The sequence below is a fragment of the Triturus cristatus genome, chromosome 3_2 (assembly GCF_964204655.1).
Source record: "Triturus cristatus chromosome 3_2, aTriCri1.1, whole genome shotgun sequence".
NCBI lineage: Eukaryota > Metazoa > Chordata > Amphibia > Caudata > Salamandridae > Triturus > Triturus cristatus.
The window spans coordinates 452,918,487-452,940,156 of NC_140584.1; the positions used below are offsets into that span (position 1 = coordinate 452,918,487).

Sequence of the window (21,670 nt, forward strand, 5' to 3'; positions counted from 1 at the left end):
GTGCATGAATTGGCGCTTGGCTGGCGGTGTGCGTGAACTGGTGCTTGGCTGGCAGTGTGTGAGTAGTGACTTGCTGCTGGTCACTACACACACTGCTAGCTAAGTGCCACTCCACGCAATCCGTGAGCTGGTGTGCTTGCTGTTTAAGGAATGTGGGCGTTTGAAAATGATGGGCCCTTGAATGGCGCTGTCTGCTGTGTGAGTGTTGTAATGTGTTGGGCCCGCAGCTGGCGGTGTGAATGGTTTTGTATGTGTCACACGTATGAAAGGTGTATGAATGGCCTGTAAAGAGGTTGGAGCCTTGTCGTGGCTTTACAGCTCACGAGCTGTGAGTCAATGGTTCAGTTTCTCCTCTTTCAATTATTAACAGTGCATTTCATTTTTGTGAAATCTCTGATTAATACAACTGTATATACTGAACCATCACTCACCCTTGTGTCAAATCCAACCAGTATGTATATGTGCTTGAGGAATAGGTGGTTGTGCAGAAATATTTGTCTTTTCTGTCTTTCTGAAGCCGGGTGTACCGTGTCCCTTTTTGTGAATGTTATAATGTGTTGGTTTCGTGCCTGGTGGTGTGAATGGTCTTGTGTGTATCACATATGAAAGGTGTGTGAATGGCCTGTAAGGCGGCTGGTTCCTTGTCGTGGCTTTATAGCTCACAGGCTGTGAGTAAATGGTTCAGTTTTTTGTCCTTTCAATTACTGACAGTGCATTTCATTTTTGTGAAATCTCTTGTTAATAAAATTTTATATACTGAACCATCACTCGCCCTTGTGCCAAATCCAACCAGTATGTGTGTGTGCTTGAGGAATAGATGGCTGTGCAGTAATCTTTGTCTTTTTTGTCTGTCTGCCAAGGTGTACATTTCATCTAAGAAAAACCTACCAACTGTAGATATTGTTGTAAACTAAGCACCCATGGGAGTACATGGTGATGTCTCTCTTGTAGATCCCAACAAGTTATCTTACCAACAATGCCCAGCAAAAATCAAAATGTGACTGTCACATATTCCTTGCATTATTGTGCATACATTTTCACGCAGCGGAAAGTAACAACAAATTTCCAAACCCCCAGTATTTCTCCAAGTATCCCAATAGAAATGGTACCTCATTTGTGTGGGTGGGCCAAGTACCCATGGCAAGGAAGGACCCAAAACCTATTGAGGCGACATCAAAATTACCTATCACAAACCAACCTGGTTTTGCAATGGGGGTCCCATGAGTTTTTGCCCAGGGCTCGGTGGCCATCTAGGGAAACCCACCAAACCCACACATTTCTGGAAACTAGACACCCGGTGGAGGCCAGCGAGGTATGGCTTGCATGGGTCCTCCAAAATTCTCCTACCCAGAATCCCCTGCAAACCTCAAATTCTGCTGAAAAAATCACTTTTTTCTCAAATTTCTGTGAGGGAATGTTCTGGAATCTGCGTGGATCTACAAATTTCCTCCCACCCAGCGTTCCCCCAGGTCTCCCGATAAAAATGGTACCTCACTCGCGTGGGTGGGTCAAGGACCCGAGACAGGCAAGGGCCCAAAACCTATCGAGGCGACATCAAAATTACCTATAAAGAAGCTGGTGAGAGCTAGTCGTCATCCCATCCTGGATTCTCCTGGGTGTCTAGTTTTAAAAAATGTATAGGTTTTCCTAGGTGCCGCCAGGGTCATTTTTCACAGTGAAAATGTGCTGTGTCCATGTTGCGTTTCCTGTCGCCGGCACTACGCCTACCCACACAAGTGAGGTACCATTTTTCTCTGAAGACTGTGGAGAACATGGGGTGGGTAGAATTTTGTAGATCCACGCAGATTCCTGAACTTTCCACCACAAAAATGTGAGGAAAATGTGTTTTTTGACAATTTTTTAGGTTTGCAAGGGATTCTGGGTAACAGAACCTGGTGAGAGCCAGTCAAGTCACCACATCCTGGATTCCCCTGGGTGTCTAGTTTAAAAAAATGTATAGGTTTGCTAGGTTTCCCTAGGTGCCACCAGAGCTAGGGTTCAAAAACTATATCTAGGCACTTTGCAAAAAAAGGGTCATATTTTTTACTGTGAAAATGTGGTGTGTCCACGTTGTATTTTGTGCCGTTTCCTGTCGCGGGCACTAGGCCTACTCACACAAGTGAGGTACCATTTTTCTTGGAAGACTTTGGGGAATGAGGGGTGGGTGGAATTTTAAGGATCCACGCAGATTCCAGAACTTTCCACCACAGAAATTCGAGGAAAATGTGTTTTTTTTTTTACACTTATTAGATTTGCAAGGGATTCTGGGAAACAGAACCTGGTGAGAGCCATTCAAGTCACACCATCCTGGAATCCCTTAGGTGTCTAGTTTTCAAAAATGTATAGGTTTGCTAGGTTTCCCTAGGTGCCGGCAGAGCTAGGGTTAAAAAACTACAGCTAGGCACTTTGCAAAAAAGGGTCATTTTTCACTATGAAAATGCGGTGTGTCCACCTTGCGTTTTGGGCCGTTTCCTGTCACGGGCACTAGGCCTACCCAAACAAGTGAGGTACCATTTTTATTGGGGGACTTAGGGTAACACAGAATTGTAGAGCAACTGTTATTGCCTATTGACTTTCGATGTATTTCTGCCTTCCATATGAAAGACAATGTTTAAAAAATAAGTCATTTTGAAAAATGTCCTATAATTCTCATGCTAGTATGGGTATTCCCAATTTCGGAAATGTGCAAATATCTACTGTTTCTAAAATCTATATTTTGTTCCCATTTCAGAAATACATAGGTGTCTTTCATACCGATTTTTCCATGTATACATTTTCCCAGAATAAATGCTATATGACCGGTATATAATAAAAAATAATTGCAAGTTGCTGCTCAGTTATTGGCTCTGGGTTCATCGGGTTCTTGATGAACTTACAAGTCCTATATATCCCCACAACCAGAAAGGTTCAGCGGATGTAACGGTATATTGCTTTCAAACAGCTGTCATAATTAGAAAAAGTTATAGATGAAAACGTTGACACAAATGGCTGTTTTTTCCCAAAAAAATTCCAGTTTTTCTTATATTTAACTGTTAGTTTCTATAAAGAAACCTTGATGGATCTACACAATTGACCCCTTGCCCTCCATAACTTTTTGTCCACATAAGCTATCCTTCCCAAATTTGGGTCCTCTTTTCCAACATCCTGGGGATTCTAAAGGCACCCAGGGTTTGTGGATGCTCCTGGAGGGGACCGAGAAAATAGTCAAAATATAGCTACATTTAGAATTTTTCGGAAAAATAGGAAAGAAAAGTGCACTGCAAAAAAGTGTCTGTTTTTCCCCCTAAAATAGCATCAGCAAAAGGTTTGCTGTTCTGAATTCACTATTTCGCAGGCTTTGAGGAACATGCAGAGCTGACTGGAAAAAAAATGTAACCACAGTTTTGGCATTTTTCAAAGAGGCAGCCCATTTTTCCTAATTTTTGTGCTTTCAACCTACTTCCAGTATGTGGTGGAAACCACTGTGAAACCCATAGGTGATCCTGGAGAGCTATAGTAGATAAAATTCCAAATTCAACAAGGTGTCATTTGTGTAGATATCTCAAGGTTTTCCTAAATAAACTAACGGTTGAAATAAAAAATATTGAAAATTAGTAGGAATAAACATCCATTTGAGACATTGTTTTGATTTGTTACTTCCCGTCATGATGGCTGACTTACAAAAGCAATATATCATTACATTTGCTAGAACCTTCCGGTTTCGGAATCAGATAGGACTTGTGGGTTTTCCAAGAACTCAGGGTACCCAGAGTCAATAACTGAGCTGCACCTTGCTATGGTTTCTCATTGTTTACCAAATATAGAGCAATTCATGTGGTAACATTTAAAGAGTGAAAAATAGGTATCAAGGAATCCTATGTATTTCTGAAATGGGCACAAGATATGAAGTTTAGAAGCAGTGGTTATTTGCACATCTCTGAATTTGTGGGTAACCCATACTAGAATGTGAATTAGAGGGCATAACCTAGCAAACGTGGCTCAAACTCTGATCTTCGTTATATCCCCTGCAATGTACCTTTATCTGGAACTGAGTTTAAAATCATAAATTCAACAATAAATCAATGACAGTAAAGTGGAATTTGCCCCACAGGAATAACAGAGAAGGGACATTTTGCAAACCATTTAGGTTTATTATCAAATTAATAAATTATGAACACAACTCGAATCAATTCAAGTATAAATCAGTAGTCACCTGAATACAGCATGTATGAATACAATCCAGGCAAATTAATTAAACAACTTCAAGTACACATTATTAAAGACAGCCTATGCAAAATTAGATAACATTCCGTTTCCATAAAGGGAAACTCCCTAATGTTAAGCTAAGATTGTGGGTAAGTCAGAAAATTTTGAAGCAGCTGATATCAGCAAATATAGCATCAAAAGTAAACTCAAATAGAGGTTCCAATCCAAACAATAAAAAAAAGAAAAGTGCTTGGTCTAGAAAGTAAGTATATGAGAAGAAGTATAAGGATCATTCGGTCTCAAGAGAGGGAGAGAGAGAGCGTCCCCCTACAAAGATGGACATGGGCAAGTCTAGCCTCTAACTGAAACCAAAGCATACAATTAAATCATCGAAATCAAGGGAAGATACACCTTCAAAAGTACCAACCATAGTAGAAACCAATGAAAAGTAAGTGTTCCCAAAGCATCTGGTGTCAGCCTCCTTCTCTCTGATAATAAAATGCCAGAATCTTCCATCATCGCGGCCCTCAGGAAATCTCGTTGAGGAGAATCCACCTCCTCTGCCGCCCATCCCACTCATGTGCGGAGAACCATCGCCCACCGAATTAATTGTAATAAACATGACCTTCACACAGCAAGCTCACAGAAAATAATTTTCATGAGAACATTGTGACTCTGGTGCTTGAAACAACAAGAGTGCTATGCACACAAAGCAAAGATACAATGTTTACTTTAAAATGGAGTCGGGCCCCTAGGCCCACTCATATCAATGATAGGATGCATATATCCCAATTTTAGCTATATCAAAAAAATATAAATCACTAGTTTCACTAAATCCGAATCTAAAATTACATGTTGACACACATAAGTACTCATTACGCATGTGCATGTCGCAAGTTATTATTAAGTGCAAATAAATTATAACTTTACGTCACCACATCACTATTCCCCAGTGTATCAACCAGGATTTAGTTCGGTGACACACACAAACACGCTCGCACCCACCAATGGAGCTTTAATAACGTACAAGAATGCATTTTCCAATATTTCACTTGCATTTATTTGTCATTTAAGGTGTGTGCATAATAATTGATATGTATTGTGCTACCGTCAGTAGCTTAACAAAATAGCCATGTCTTGGGTGCGACCCCAAACTCCCTGGCTGCGCCCTCAGTATCACAATTCCTAAACTTGCTCTTAAACCTCTGAATGAAACACAACATAGTTTGTAAGATGCTATTATTAAGGCCCCATTTCAAGCAGAGTCCACCACACATCTGCTGAAGAATTGTGTACATCCTGGAAGATGCAGCAGCTCAGCCTAAGACACACGAAGTGGGGGGCGGGGTGCTTTAGGGAGGGCGTCAGTCTTCAGTCCGTCGTGCTCCTAGGAAGTGTACTGCTCTGTGCCTGCTGAGTGCACGTCATACAATTAACTCGATGGGTTGCTCGGGGAGCACAGCTGTGCCCACAGGTGGGCACCAGATAGTGTTTCTGGGCGTGGCATGCTGCAGGTATCAGAACTCTGTTTACCTGAGAGCAGGAAACCGGAGATCACCTTTCCTCTCTGGGGCTCGGTGCGCACCTTGGAATTCCAGTAGCGCTGTTTATCGTCAGGGCGAGCGCTTGTTGGCATTAGTAGAGGAACAGAATATTTTTCTTAATTTAAACTTTTGCATTTTGGACAAGAGAAGTAAAGCATAAGAGCAGGAGTGGAGGTTTCAATACATCGTGGAATCAGAATGAGCGCTCAGTGGAACGGCCAAGTCGTTTAGGCGCTTTTCGTAATTTCCATGCATCCAGTTTAGTACAGTTTTTTTTTTTGCCATTTGAGGACCCTGGTTTCATTGGCTGCTTTGCAAACAGTTGTCTGCGGCGTCAGCTAACATGGATTCCCGTCACAAAGAGGTGAGTGATGAATAATTAACTTCGGTGTGTGTGTGTGTTGCTTGTGCCCAACAAGCCACGTTTGATAACCATCTTCGCAATCGGATTCGGTAAATAAGCGCAGCTTGGGACGCGGGTATTTAGACAGCAACGCTCCAGTCTTCACACAGCTGATCCAAGGCTCTCACAAAGGCGCTAGATTATGGGAAACAATGTGCCCCACGTGCCCCACAAGCAGGGCGCACCTGCACAGACTCCGTTTGCAGAGCGCGTTGCCCCTGCGCGCGCTCGTGTGTACTTTTATTCCTGGGCAGCAGCGGTTCCCGTGATTCTAGAGCCGGTGATGTTCAATGGGAATCGTTTCATTGCCATGGCAAAGGTCTCCAGGCGCTCTGCTGACGTGCGCTCCTGACTGACAGCCTCCTACCCACTGAACTCCCCTATGGACATCCTATGTTTCCAGCTGCCGAACAAAATGAACTTAGAGAATAGGTACATCTGCATGTATGGAAGAGAATGGTCTAATATTCCTCATAAAACTGAAATTATTAAGCACTCATTATAAGGGTGTCATGTATCAGGGGTTTGCCAAACTGTCTGCTAAAGTGGTGCTATGGCTGGGCCTTGCCTCTGCTGCGCGGGGGAAACTGCCTGACAACTTTCTGTTTTGCAAATGCGTAGTGGAAAATATTCATCCACACAGTGCTACTCGCTGTGGTCAAAATGCGCCAAAATTAGCATGGGAACTGGGATTCTATGCGCAATGGGGGAGTGGTCAGTGAGTGTGGCGACTAAAAGCACACAACTGTAACTATTTCAATCAATCAATCAAATTAATCTTTATTTCGGTCATAGACCATAAAAGATAATCATTCCTAAAAAACATACATTGTTAAAAATAGATGTTATAATTCATAAAAAATATATTTCAGTAAAGATTACATTAGTTCATAGACAATTCATTAAAAGAATAAAAGAATAATAAGTTAAAATAATGATAAAAACAGTGGTGACCTGAAATCGATGGCTATTTGGATAGGCTTAAGAATTGGATAAAAGAGAACATCTCCTCCGCCACACAGCATGCCAATAGCGTGATACCGAAAAGACTATAGGTAATGAAATATCAGTCTTCAGGATTCTGTAGGCAGCCTTACAGTGTGTAGTGCCCAAATTCCTACAAAGTTGAAGGAGCCAACGTTTTCTAATTAGTTTATATGTGGGGCAAAAAAATAAAACATGTAGGTCAGTTTCACTTGTAGCTCCACAAGTTGGGCAGTCAGAAGGATTATCTACCGACCATTTTCCTGAGAAAGCTCTCAAGGGCAGTGTACCATATCTGAATTGCATGTACAGCTTTCTAGAAACATTTGGCTCGATCAGATCTAGGGCAGGTTCTTTTTTGAACTCCTCCTTTATATCAAAAAAGTCCATAGTCAATGAGCCTAGCTTTTTATCGGTTAGCATCATATTTTTGCTATTTGACCAAAATGCGTTAACCAATTCAGCTCTACAGAAATTTAGGGCAGTTATCTCGGGATGATACCATAGAGCAGAGATTCCCAATCTAATAAGCACCTTTTTAATGTATGCTAGCCACGGTATATTGGCTAGACCGGAAAGGGCCATTAGTGATTTTAGATCGTTTTGGTAGTTCACTAACTCCGGTGTTGCCCACAGCCTCCGCCAATACAATAATGGCCTTACTGCTTTTTCTTCTTGAATGGGTCTAACTCCCAAGTCCATTCTAAGTGGGTTAAGTGGTGTGCTGGGTGGTAGGGTCAATAGAGACCTTAGAAACGAGTTCTCAAATCTGCCGATGTCTCCAGTTGGGCAGTGCCCCCAAAGTTCAACCCCATAAAATGTTGCACCCCGTGCTTGCGCTTTGTAGATCTCAATAATGGGTGCTATGGGTTTGGAAGTAGATGCTCTATGCATTTTGAGGATCCCCCCCGCAGGTCTGTGTAAGTCGTAATTTAGCTTTTGCTAGCTGGGAGCCCCATTCCATCCTATCTGAAAGTGTGACTCCAAGATATTCGAACACTGTTACCCTGTCCTATATAGTACCATTAAGGGAAGGATTAGGGCCACTTTTTTTAGGGGGGTTACATACCATAAATTTTGTTTTCTATGTATTAACCTCGAGCCCTCTAAGGAAACAGAATTCGGAAAAACTATCAAGGGCACGCTGAATCCCCATGGGGGATTTTGACACTAAAAGGGTGTCATCGGCAAACATTAGTGCCACCACCTGCTCGTTGTTAAGTTTAGGGGCGTCGATATCCTTGACTCCCCTCAAGTGGGCCACTAACGCGTTAGTGTAAAGGGAGAATAGGGTTGGAGCCAGCACACATCCCTGTCTGACTCCACGGTTAACATGGAACTTTGATGTCAAATTTCCCCTCTTACCACACCTTACTTGGGCAAAATTGTCTTTATGGAGCCGTTTTATAATCCCAAGTAGACAGGCAGGCATCCCCATCTCAGCCAAAACCGCCCAAAGAGTCTGCCGAGGAACTAAGTCAAAAGCTGCTTTGAGATCGACGAAGATAAGGTAGAGACTGCCACCCTCTACCCTCACGGTTTTCCAGTAGAGGAGTTGTAAATGGAAAAGTTGGTCAACCGTGGAAATTTTCTCTCTAAATCCAGCCTGGTATGGGGTCAGTATTGATTTTTCATCCATCCAGGATTGCACTCGGTCTAGAATGATACGTGCAAACAGCTTCTGACTAACATCAATTAGACTTATCGGGCGGTAATTATTTGGCATGAGTGGGGAGCCTTTCTTGAAAACCGGGACTATTTCGGCACCGGCCCAGGTGTTGGGAATAGGTGCACCATGGAGTACAGCATTATAAAGGGAACAAAGATAGGGGATCCAAACCTCAGGTTGGTGCTTGGATAGGTCCCCAGGGATTTTGTCCAAACCCGGCGCCTTTCCTACTGGGAGCCTATTTACAGCCTTTTCTACTTCCTTGAGGGTTACGGTGTCGATGGCTTCATCATTCGAGTTAGAGAGAGGTAAGGACTCAGTGGCCGGGATCAAGGGAGCGTATAGACTCTGATAGTGATCGATCCATTGGCTCGGTGCAATATTAGGGTCATCGGCCACTAGGCCCTCCTTTGTATCTGATCGAATGATTGCCCAAAATTCCCTCATATCTTTATTAATAAGAGCTCTTTTGATATCATCCCATTTATTATTTTCCCAAATCTGCTTGGCCACTTTTACGGTCTGCTTGTATTCGATTCTCCTCATAGCCACCTTCGTCCTAGCACCAGATTTTAGTGAAACCAGGAGAGCTAGTTTGGCCCTCCTACATTCAGTATTGAACCAGGAAAGGGCCTTCAGGGTTTTTTTTCTCTTAGATACAACTGGGTTCAAAAGATCGCCCAATGTTGAAACTAGATCTGTGTGAATTTGAAGTAGGTGATTTTCTCTGTTGTCACTGACCTGGTCTAAAGTATAACATATTTGTGCGAGGGCTTTATATGTGGCCAAATAAACAGAACTGATTTTGTCCGGGGATTTAAGGATCAGCGGCCACTTGAGCCGTCTTCTGTCACCAGAGAGGAATAGGGGTCTAAAGTTGTTCCCACTATTTTGTGTAGGACTATTCTCCATCACTAAGGTCAGGTCGAGGATCAAAGCATTGTGGTCACTGTTGTGGCGAGGGTGAATTACGAAATCCACAATCCTAGACCATGTTTTGGCCTCTACTATAATATAATCGATGCGTGAGGTCTGTCCAGGTCGATTAAAAGTGTGGTTCCCCTCTAGGTCCGATAGGGTGCACCCGTTGCAGGCTCTCAGTGAGTTGGCAAGTGTTAAGGAGTTTATTTGCAAGGCCAGAGGTGTCCATGCCTTAATGGGTGGAATTTGGAGGGCCGGTATGGACCACTGTTCATCCTCCTCTCTGGTAATGGAATCAATGAGCCCCGGTAAGGGCTCAAACTGGCAATTGAAATCGCCGGCAACAATCAGGATGCCCTTGTCTGCTACAGTTTGGATAAAATTATTCAAAGTTTCTAATGTGGGTGATTCACTACCTGACTTAGTGGGACGGGAGTAAACGTTAACAAGAATAAGGCTAGACCCGGAAGGGAATGTGAGTAGTATGCATTGCAGATCGATACTTGGCGTGGTAATTTCAGAGATTACACATCCCAAATGTGACCCTATAAAAATAGACAGACCCCCAGATGGTCTTCCCCTAGGACCTGCAAGGGCTAGACTATTAACTGTAAGAAAGCCCTTTTTTGTAAATTCTTCTTTTGCCCAAGTCTCCTGCAGCAAACAGATGTCGCGCTGGTTAATGAAAAGATTCCAGTCAGGGCAGAGAAGTTTATTTACAATGCCCACGACATTCCAAGATAATACTTTTAGATGGTTATTTGGATGAGTGTTCTTACTTTCTGATTGCGGGTCAGGGGACGAGGGAGAAGAAGGATGGAAAGTCACCTCAATGGGTGTGACATTAAGAGGATGGGGGTCACTGGGGGCAAGGATGTTCTGGGGAACGGTGTATAAAGGAAAGGGGATGGGACTAGTTATAATGTCCCTGTATACAGGATTTGCCTGTGCTGAAATAATTCCGGCCACCTGGGCACCCATAGAACCTGTGATAGGATTAATCAAGGTCTTACCATCAGTAAACAGAGGGCAAGACGAAACCCTTTTATCTAATGTTAGATCGATCGAATCATCCAGTCAATCAACGTCCTCTAGCGGAGCAAATCGATTGTACACAGGAATTCTAAAGGGTGGAATATTCAAATTAAATCTCTGCGGGAAATTTTGGGATAACCCAATGTCTGTGGCAATAGAGCCAGTTCGGTGAGGAACAGGGGCCCAAGTTAGTTGAGGATAAAAAAATTCAAGGGGGGGACGCATTAATTGAGGCTTGATAGCCTAAGGGTAATGTGGGTTGAGCAAGGATTTTTTGGTTAATCTGCGGGTATCTAAAATTAATAACCACACAATCCCCCCTCAGACTTTTTTCCGTTGGTCCTATCCATGCAACCCTTCTCACCATCAGAATCTCATTGGCCATCTCATATGGGAATTGTTTATGTCTTGCCAGCCAAAAAAGAGCTTTATTTCGTAGGTCTAAGTGATTTTCCTTAGTACCTTCCTTAAGTTCAGGGACACCAGTCAATATGGTCACGTAGGGGGATACAGCTGGGGGAAGATTGATCGTTGGCAAGTTTGTGGCAGTAGTCTCATTGTTGTTATCCAGGAGATTTTTACGAATCAGGGTAGGTGTAGCTATGGTCTCACTACTGTTAGTATTCCGCACTAAAGGAATGGGGTTATTTCGACATGGATCTTGTGGTTGGGAAATATAGGAAGAGGGCCTTCTGATCCCATTATTTACTAGGGATTCCTCTGTCGGTATGCAGACTTTGGTTACCTTAGCTTGCCCAGTTTTACGTTGAACAGACACTAAATCTGATGATGGAATCTGGCCTGTAAGCAACCCATCATTTTGAGCGTTAGATGTACTAGCCGTAGAATTTTGGGAAGAGTCAGTATGTACTTTCGTAAAACTTTGGACTAATTTTAAGATAGGGGCTACCTCCTCTTTTATAATAGACCTACATTGGTTAACAATATCAATCACCACAGCATGTAGCAAAGATGGATATGCTGTGTCCTGAGAAAGTGTTGGTGGTGGGGTAATGACAAGTGTTTGAGTACTAGAGTGTATGGTTCCCTTTGACGGGCTCCCCTTAGTCTACCAACCCTTGTAGCTTTCCTTTTTCCCCTGGTTTTGGGGGGGTGTAGGAATAAAACCCTCAGTATCCATAGATGCTATTATGGGATCTTGGGTAGTTGCAACCGATAGAGAACAGTTCAGACTAGTATGTGTTTCGTTAGGATCTAACTCGATTGGGTGGACAGATGACCCCATAGATGGAAAATCAGGGTTAAAGAAAGACGGCGCTCAGTCAGTTCGATTTCAGAGGTGACCACACCAATAGCTTTCTGGAGCATTAAGTCTGTTGCAGTCGGGAGTTTATCCTCAAGTGCTCTTGGTTTAGTTTGTTGGTGTTTGGTAACACATGCACGAGCCCCTTGAACACGTTTAGGGAGAGCAGGTTTAAGCATTATGCAACAGTTGATAGATTATCCAATATAAACCCCAGAGTCACTAAAACAACACGATGTCAGATCTCAACAGTACCTTAAGCCCTTCGTAGGGGATATTTACGAACCCGATGATAGGGATATGGCCCAGCCCAGCCTCTTCCAGTCACTGATGGCCACAGACGGCCCGCCCTCTGCCCGGGCTCAGCCCGGCGCCGCCCGCGCGCGTGCCGTGACGCAGAGGGAGCCTGAGCTTTTGAAGCGCCTCCGGGCGTGCTGGTGGGCGGAAGTGGGCTGGTTCCGCGAAGGCTCACGGGAGCTGTAGTCTCCCCCAACTGCGGCCGATGCTGTAGTTTGGCGGCAGGGGAGACATACAGCGTTGGCACCCCGTAGAAAATGCGCTGCACTGCACCCAGGAGCTTCTCGTAAGGTCGAGTCCCATTCGCTATGCTGCTGGCAATGGAAGTGTCCCCCGCTCCACCGAGGGAGCCTGAGCTTTTGAAGTGCCTCCGGGCACGCTGGTGGGCGGAAGTGGGCTGGTTCCGCGAAGGCTCACGGGAGCTGTAGTCTCCCCCAACTACGGACGATGCTGTAGTTTGGCGGCAGGGGAGACATACAGCATTGGCACCCCGTAGAAAATGCGCTGCACTGCACCCAGGAGCTTCTCGTAAGGTCGAGTCCCATTCGCTATGCTGCTGGCAATGGAAGTGTCCCCCGCTCCACCGAGGGAGCCTGAGCTTTTGAAGCGCCTCCGGGCGCGCTGGTGGGCAGAAGTGGGCTGGTTCCGCGAAGGCTCACAGGAGCTGTAGTCTCCCCCAACTGAGGCCGATGCTGTAGTTTGGCAGCAGGGGAGACATACAGCGTTGGCACCCCGTAGAAAATGCGCTGCACTGCACCCAGGAGCATCTCGTAAGGTCGAGTCCCGTTCGCTATGCTGCTGGCAATGGAAGTGTCCCCCGCTCCACCGAGGGAGCCTGAGCTTTTGAAGCGCCTCCGGGCGCGCTGGTGGGCGGAAGTGGGCTGGTTCCGCGAAGGCTCACGGGAGCTGTAGTCTCCCCCAACTGCGGCCGATGCTGTAGTTTGGCGGCAGGGGAGACATACAGCTTTGGCACCCCGTAGAAAATGCGCTGCACTGCACCCAGGAGCTTCTCGTAAGGTCGAGTCCCGTTCGCTATGCTGCTGGCAATGGAAGTGTCCCCCGCTCCACCGAGGGAGCCTGAGCTTTTGAAGCGCCTCCGGGCGCGCTGGTGGGCGGAAGTGGGCTGCTTCCGCGAAGGCTCACGGGAGCTGTAGTCTCCCCCAACTGCGGCCGATGTTGTAGTTTGGCGGCAGGGGAGACATACAGCGTTGGCACCCCGTAGAAAATGCGCTGCACTGCACCCAGGAGCTTCTCGTAAGGTCGAGTCCCGTTCGCTATGCTGCTGGCAATGGAAGTGTCCCTATTTTGTTCTTCCAACTTCAGGTAACTGAATATAAATTAACACGCACATTTATTGACAAATAAATGCAAGTTAAACTAATCAGTGGAAAATGCTCCATTTTACGTTATAAAACCTCTAATGCTTAATGTTATCACTGCAGGTGTCTGTGTGTGTGTAACCAGAGAGGCAAAGCATTCAGTCCTGGTTGGGGAAACAGGGAACAGTGACTTTGAAATTATTAGTGCTATGAGGTCCCAGCCTGTGACAGCAAGCACTGTGAATATGTAACTCACTATTTTACATTTTCATTACACACACTATGAAATAGGCTGCTACAAAATGCACAAAAAGATTCAAGATTCTGATAAAAAATTTGCTTTCAAAAATAAAGATTTTAGCAACAGGCAATCAGACTGCAACATTTTTTTTATATGTTTCCAATAAAAACATGCATTCCACAGCCCTGTTGGCTACACCATTACAATACTTTTCAAAAGACTAAGCACCAGTAGCGTCGCCCCACTGCTCTCAGAGCATGAAAAATAAAATGAAATTAACATAGTTATTATCATTTTATTTTTCACAGGTTCGGGGCTTGGTTAGGGCAGGGCAGGGGGGGAGAGGCTAGTGGCACAAGGAAAGGAGTGGTTTGCACAATCCAAGCCCTGGTCAAACAGTCATGCACACTTTGCATGTTCCCCACCAAGCTGCATTACACAGCCTGGTGGGGTTAATAACCAGGCCCCCAGTCCCGGTCTGAGCGCCTATCAATGGAGCTCAGTCCAGTCACAATGCTGCATTGCAGCTTTGTGATTGGCTTAGGGGAGCCTGGGTGCTTCCGGGTTCCGGGACAGCAGAAAAGCAGAGGCGGGATGCGGCTAGTGGAAGAGGTAAGTGGTGTTTTTTTTTTGTTCCCCCGTCACTCTCCCTCGCCCCTCCTGTCCACCTCCCCTCTGCCACCACTACCCCTCCACCCTCATTCCCTGCCAGCCGCTACTGCTAAGCATCTGATTTACATTATGGCAGATGGCCTGTCATTCAGCCATGGGGATCGGGTAAATTACATCGTCCCCAAATTTATAAATGTTCGGCTAGTAGGCAGTCATTTATAATGCATTGACATGAACCACCATCACGGTGGTTCCTGTCAACACATGAAGCCATGCACTAAACAGTTTTCTTTTTCTATTTTCAAAGAGAAAATTCAGTTTTGGATTTCCTTTTAAAAATAAAAATAGGTAATGCTCTCCTCTACATGCTAGTCATCTACCATGGCTGGGGGAGCATTATTTGCATTTTACAGTCCTTCACCAACAAGGTTTGCCTGGCTTTGAAGGACAGTGGCTATATATCTTCCCATCCTGATTGGGTGTGCAGACATATAGCCATAATGGCCCGCTAACCAAATGTATATGCGGGCAGACCTTAGGATTGACTACAGCGGAGACTACTCAGTCACCGCCATAGCCAAACCTCTATGACGGTCTGACGGAGTCTTTTGAGACAGAGTATGCATACCTCCAACATATAAACCAGGCCCTGAATGTTTGACATCATGCAGCATTAAGTGGCTCCATCAGCAGTCTTTACATTTCCAGGTTAACATTCCTTTAAACAACAAGCACCCTGGCAAGAAGACTTGTATTTTTGTTCAGCTGTAGGTCCTTACTCGCCGTCACAGCACAGGAGATTCCCTCCCATTTCATCCCAACTGTTGGAATTACCATCTGGGATGGTTGTTTTTTAATAACAAAGTTGCTCTTGGGCATACTATTCTCCTCATTTTAATGCTTTCCCCAGTTTCCCCATTTATAGTTCACTGGGTTTTAATACGGAAAACTGCATAAGTGTGTTTTCTTGCACAATTCGTAATAATGATTCGGGTAAAAAAATCTAATTTTCATCCAAATCAGGAATTAAAAGGGATACAGAATGAGTCCCTTTTTAATTATTCACACATAAGGCACTGGGCATAATACTATTATATTTGTCGCCCCGGAGATTCACAGTTGTCAAATTATTACATAGTCGTGCAGCTGTGATGTTTGGTAAATTAAGCACTGTAAAGCTTATAGAGCCAATAACACTGGTAAAGACTAGGAGCACTGCAGTTTTGAAAACTGAATACTTACTTGCAGTCTTAATGCACTGCACAATGTAGTAAGATACTCTATCCCAAGCAGCTATGTCCTTGACTCTGATCATCACATTAATCAGAAATTTAGTACAAAGTCAAGGGGAAAGGGTTAGACTGTAATCTTTGGGGGTAGAATAAGTAATAAAAAAAGTAAAAGGAAGAGCAGCCATGAACCTCTGCCTTGGAGAATATAACCTCTAATGATAACCAATAAAGAAGTACATTTTGCATATCAGCCAGAAAACATTCTGCAAAACACTCAAAAGAATAGATATTAAGCTCCCTCACAAATTTGGCACTTTTCCCTGCATATTAGAATCTTCTGCCGCCTTGTCCCACCTCCCCTCTTTCTTTGTGTGCACTACTCTGGTTACACAGTGATCCCCAGATCTGCTGGGTGGTACCAGCTAGAGGGCTGGGGGAAAAGAGGGGGTGAACAGAGAGGTAAAGAGACAGTATGATGAGAGAACTGAAGTAGAACTAGAAATGAGGTAGTGATAGGTATGATGGGGAGAGACATAAGGTAGAGACAGAAAGATCAGGTAGCCAGAAGAAAAGATTCATAGCTATAGAACGACGAAGAGATAGGTAGATAAGGCAGTTGAGAGATATAGGTAATGCACTATGGTAATAGAAAAAAACACATGCAAACCTGCAAAGTGAACCTTCTTCACTTCCTAAGAGAATATGTATCAAATGCCACACAGAATTCAGAAGAAGCAATAACCACCTACTGTTCTCAGACTCATGGTTCAAGTGACCTGTAGACAGGTAGTGATATTGATTTAAATATTCCATCTGTGTAACAATCCCTTACAATTCTTCACATGCACCTCCATGTGTAAGACACACGGTGTAGCACCAAATCTGAAGCACGTTCTGTGGGCCACATGCATGATAACAAAACAAAATCAACCAGAAAAAGTTGTGCAATACGAAATGGCCCTCCTCTTGCAAGTAGAATAGAGCCACATATTTGGCCATAATAGGCCTAAGCCCTTAAACAGACCGAGGCAATTATCTTGCGGAAAGGCTCCTCTATGGATGACAATAACCATAAAAAACATAGAAAATCTGCAAAAATGACATATAACCTTAACATGCTAGATAGAAAAGAAATCCTGCTGCACAGAGAAAGAAGTGTCAAGTTTCCAAATGTTTCTTAGACCTCAAGCAGGGCCTAGCTTAGAATGAGGCTCAAACAGTTGTATTTTAAGAAAGCACATTACACAAAGTCTTAAACATATACTGAAATCAATTCACATACCACAGTTGTCACGTTCTGGCCTAGAACTGAAAACAGAGTCCAGTCAGAATAATCTGCAAATTACAGCCAAAAACTAACCAAACGTTACTAATTAATATTCCTGGTATTTGGATAATTAAGTCCCTTGTCTGCATTTTGGATGAGACCTTTAAAATTGAGCTAAAAGGTTGACTGGGACACCAATGAATCAGTTTAATTGTGCAAACAATTGGTTAAAAAATCCATAAAAATGTTTTTACCTGTTACTTCTTGCAGCAGAGGAAGGGGTTGACTAGAAACACACTGCATTTCTGGGTGCTGGATGTTGTAAGTCAGTCAAGCTTTGGGGCAGACCTACTGCACTGAGCCTAGTGCAGGATTTTCTGGATATGTTGGACCGTGATTGAGTAGCACCAGATGTGGTTTTGAGTACTGCTTTACTCAACCTGCTTTAATCAGCCCTGTGGAGAGTAGGGTGCAAAGGGGATTGAGTTGGAGATTCGCCTTGTGGTGAAGCTGGTTAGAAGAGTAACTGAATAGAAAAGGCTGGGTGAACACTCTGTAGTTCTGTATGGGAGAGTGAGGACTGTCTTCTGCCTAAGACTTGGGAGTTAGGCTGGGCCACTGAAGGCTTAAGCATGGACTCCTTCCTCCTCAAAAGGGAACAAAAAAGTTGGGGTCTAAAGAGATGAAGATATAGGCTGCAGCAGCAGCCTGTTAAAGCAGGTCTTCTGGGGACCTCAGGGCAGGGCAGGTCTTCACTTGGACCTCCTACTGCGACTTCTGGATAAGATCCTCCTGGTGATGGGCGCTGTAGAGTCCAATGTGAAGTTGTCTGATTCAAGCTGCTCGCTAGCTGCTTTTATGTATCTCATCTGGCTAACGTGGGCCTGGTAATCACAAGGCAGGATGGAAATCAATGAATTCTCACCCCCACTCCAATCCAAAAACTGCCTCTTACTGGCTGACTGAGTAAGGGAGTGTGGTCAGAGCCGCAAGGCAGAAACCTATAGGCCTGCTGTTTTCCCACTCATGCAGGCAGTGAGGCAGTGGTGTGGCCATATGACAGTCAGGCAGAAAATCTGAATGTCCCTCTCTGATGGGAATGGAAAGGAAAGCCACCAACATCACATAACAAGATCTCCCATTGCAGGCTGAGAGGAAGTCACTAGAAAATATGAACACAGTAAAATATTATCTTAGTGCAAGCTTAGACTCTCCTTGAATAACAAAAAGAGCATAGAAGTAGAATGGTGCATCCAACAAGAGGCACAGAATGACTCATCAGAGAGCAGCCCCCACAACATAGGAAAACCAGACAGTGAAGCACTAAGGGGAATTAAATGGAAATTTAGCATCAGTGTTCACTGAAACACTTAATTTGTCCCTCTGTGAAGAATGAGACATTAATTACCTTTTGGCAAGGCAGGCAAGGTGAAATGGCCACAACACCTGATCTGCCTAGCTTTGCCACTTGGATCGTTTGTTACTGGCATGGCTGGTATTTTCATTTTCTGACGAGTCTAAAATGAACATAATCACAGTGGTGGCTCGCTTGGAATGGGGGTGGTGAGCAGGGGGGAAATAAAACAAAACAAAAAAAAATTACCATCGCCGCCATATGCCTCTCCTGCCGCCGCATGTCTCTCCTCCTCTGCTGGAAGCACTCAGGCTTCCGGGCTCTCCCAGCCAATCATGACACTGCAAGAGCAGCATTGTGATTGGTCGGAACGTCCTGTTTGGGTGCTCAGGCAGTGCCTGGGAAGGCTGGGCATGTTCTCCATTGGGCTGTGCAACACAGCCAAACCTCAATAAGGAGCTGAAGGGGCAGAGAACAGGTCATCCCCCACTCAGAAATCTGTATACAATAAAGGACCTGTTCACAAAGTGAGCTTATGATTCATATATCCATTACAGTTGTCATCTATTTTTAGACAGACTGTGGAGCAAGTGATAATATCATCTATGCTACTTGTAGGTATGGCTCACCCATCAAGAAAAAGACAGAGATGTTTCAAACGAGGTAGGAGAAAGGGCTGTCTTTATGTGCAACAGTTATATCTACAAACACCCAAATGTGGTGAAAAAGTGTAGGAAAGGAGTGATGGTGCCTCACGGTAGCAACACCAGAGAGGATACAGCAGGAAGGTACTCGCCTGCTACCTCAAGATCTCATCATCAGCTACCACCACTCCGCAGAAAGGAAAAGTGTGTGTAGAGAAGTATATAGCAAAAGAATGGGCAATGACCCACAGGGCAAAGTGCTAGGGTGTGTAGTGAAAAACGTAAGAGAAACTGTGCAGTAATCCGTGCACCACGATAGACCCCACAGTATATATACACAGATTTGAGCTAGTACACACTGGCTTGCACTTTTTATTCTATGCTGTGTGACTGCTCATATATTAAAAAATGCCGACATGTTTCATTGCCTTTTGGATCAACTCACGGCAATTTCTTCAGGGCGTGGGGTATTGTCGTTCCACCCTGCAACCTTGCTTTGTCTATTAAAAACAATTCTGTTAGAGACAAAAGACAGACAAACAACACATAGCAAAGTAAGTTGGCATCCGGTTCAAAAGGACCTAGTGCTGTATATACTACGTTCCAAACTGTATATCCACCACAATATTTACCAGGATATTGCCCATCTTGGGCATACCTTTACCCTTGAGCACTTGTGTGTGTAGCAGCGATCACTCATTCAAGGCTCATCCACTCGGCTCCTATCGTGAGTCTGTAATACACAATCAAAGGTATGTATTATGAGATTTTAGGGGATCCAGGTGCCGGGTTCCTGCCTCTCCCCGTAACAAGGAATACTTTCCCTCTTATGTCACAGAAGTAATGCATCTCTGTCTCGCTGCTGTGTGGCTTCTGAAGTATGACTACTACTCTACGAGTGGTCGGGGAGTCTGTCCCGTGCTAGAAACCTCCTCGTATCAAATCATAACATGCCCACCTTGTGACCCCATGGCCCGGGCCGGCACTAGGAAGATACTGAGTTACAGAGTTCAGGTTGCCGTCCCATTTTAGCCGCATGCCCCTCTCTTAAAAGTGATACCCACACTTACAATACATGTATCAAGACTCACCGATATTACTTCCGTGTCCGGCTCTAACTCAGCACTGCAACACCGAGGCTGCTGTCTGCCGTGAATAAGAGCGCAATCAAGCTCATCCCGTGACCGGGCTGCAGTAATCCCGCCCCTCACAGGCGCTTAATGTGTTTGCGCTGACAACGGACTGCACCATCTTGGAATGGTGAATTCCGCAGTATGTTTTGTAATAATTTGAGTTTCTCTCACATGCAGAGAGATCTAAATATCAGCATGCGAGGGATTACCCACAAACGGCGGGTAGCTTTAGTCATTTGTAAAGTTAAGTAAGGATTTGTTGCCGATAATGTTGCAATCAAAGTGACTAGTGATTGTGTATGCCCCCAACTGCCCCTCTATTTGATTTAAATTTGTCAGGATAGTGCAACGATCGATATTGTTGCACTTCCAAGCCCTACCCTCCCTGAAGGGATGGAAGATGGTGCATGGACTCTGGTCCTGAAGTATGGGCACTGAGGCGGGGGGGAATGCATTCTCTGAATTAGCTGGATATGTAATCATAATGATCTGGTGTTTCTAACTTGCTTAATGTCCCACATTTTCATGCGGCATCAAAAGCCCTTATCGGAATGGGCATAGATGAAAAATAGATCATATATTGACCTTATTCCACTTGATGGAATCATTCAATCCAGTTTGGTCTGCACCCTCCTGATAGATCCAGAGGGCTTCCTTGCTGCTCAACCTTGATTCCATGTTGAACTGGTCTCCCATCACTCTTTCCAAAACTACCCAGCGTACATCCTTAGGGGTATGACAGCCCTTTCTCCTACCTCGTTTGAAACATCTCTGTCTTTTTCTTGATGGGTGAGCCATACCTACAAGTAGCATAGATGATATTATCACTTGCTCCACAGTCTGTCTAAAAATAGATGACAACTGTAATGGATATATGAATCATAAGCTCACTTTGTGAACAGGTCCTTTATTGTATACATATTTCTGAGTGGGGGATGACCTGTTCTCTGCCCCTTCAGCTCCTTATTGAGGTTTGGTCTTGAGAACGGCAGCTTAGCCGTGAGAGCTTTTTAAAGATTTTCATTCAATACGAGGTACAGCACATAGCATTTTTTGGTTGGCTTCCTTTCCGGCCAGAGGACTTTCCACCACACACTGTACCATAGGTTAGAACACACGTTTTCTACTTTTTCTCCCACTGTCCACAATTCCAGGGAATTCATATTGCTGGTGGCCCGGTAGGGTGGCAGTGGAAAAATGGACAACTTCTGCTTAGCCTTCACAGATGAACATATAGTATCAATACTATCAGGCCCCTCCCTCCTACCAAATGCTCCTCTAAATGGGGGACCTTCAGCCCGTGATGAATGGGAAAAACTATCTAATACTAGGAAACGAAAAATAAGGATTGCGCTCCATGGGGCGCTCATGACGGAGTACCTCAGGGCGGGCGCAGGAATGCATTCCCCCCCGCCTCAGTGCCCATACTTCAGGACCAGAGTCCATGCACCATCTTCCATCCCTTCAGGGAGGGTAGGGCTTGGAAGTGCAACAATATCGATCGTTGCACTATCCTGACAAATTTAAATCAAATAGAGGGGCAGTTGGGGGCATACACAATCACTA

At 44.5% G+C, this 21,670-nt stretch overlaps 1 protein-coding gene across 1 annotated transcript in view; it reads left to right on the forward strand.

Annotated features, from left to right (window-relative positions):
• The first annotated feature begins 5,973 nt into the window (after positions 1-5,973).
• ABCC8 (ATP binding cassette subfamily C member 8) overlaps positions 5,974-21,670 on the forward strand; it is a 1,425,084-nt gene continuing 1,409,387 nt past the window's right edge. The window contains exon 1 of the mRNA XM_085648067.1: positions 5,974-6,093. Coding sequence (XP_085504193.1) covers positions 6,073-6,093 — 21 coding nt within the window. The 5' untranslated portion in view covers positions 5,974-6,072. The remainder of the gene's footprint in view (positions 6,094-21,670) is intronic.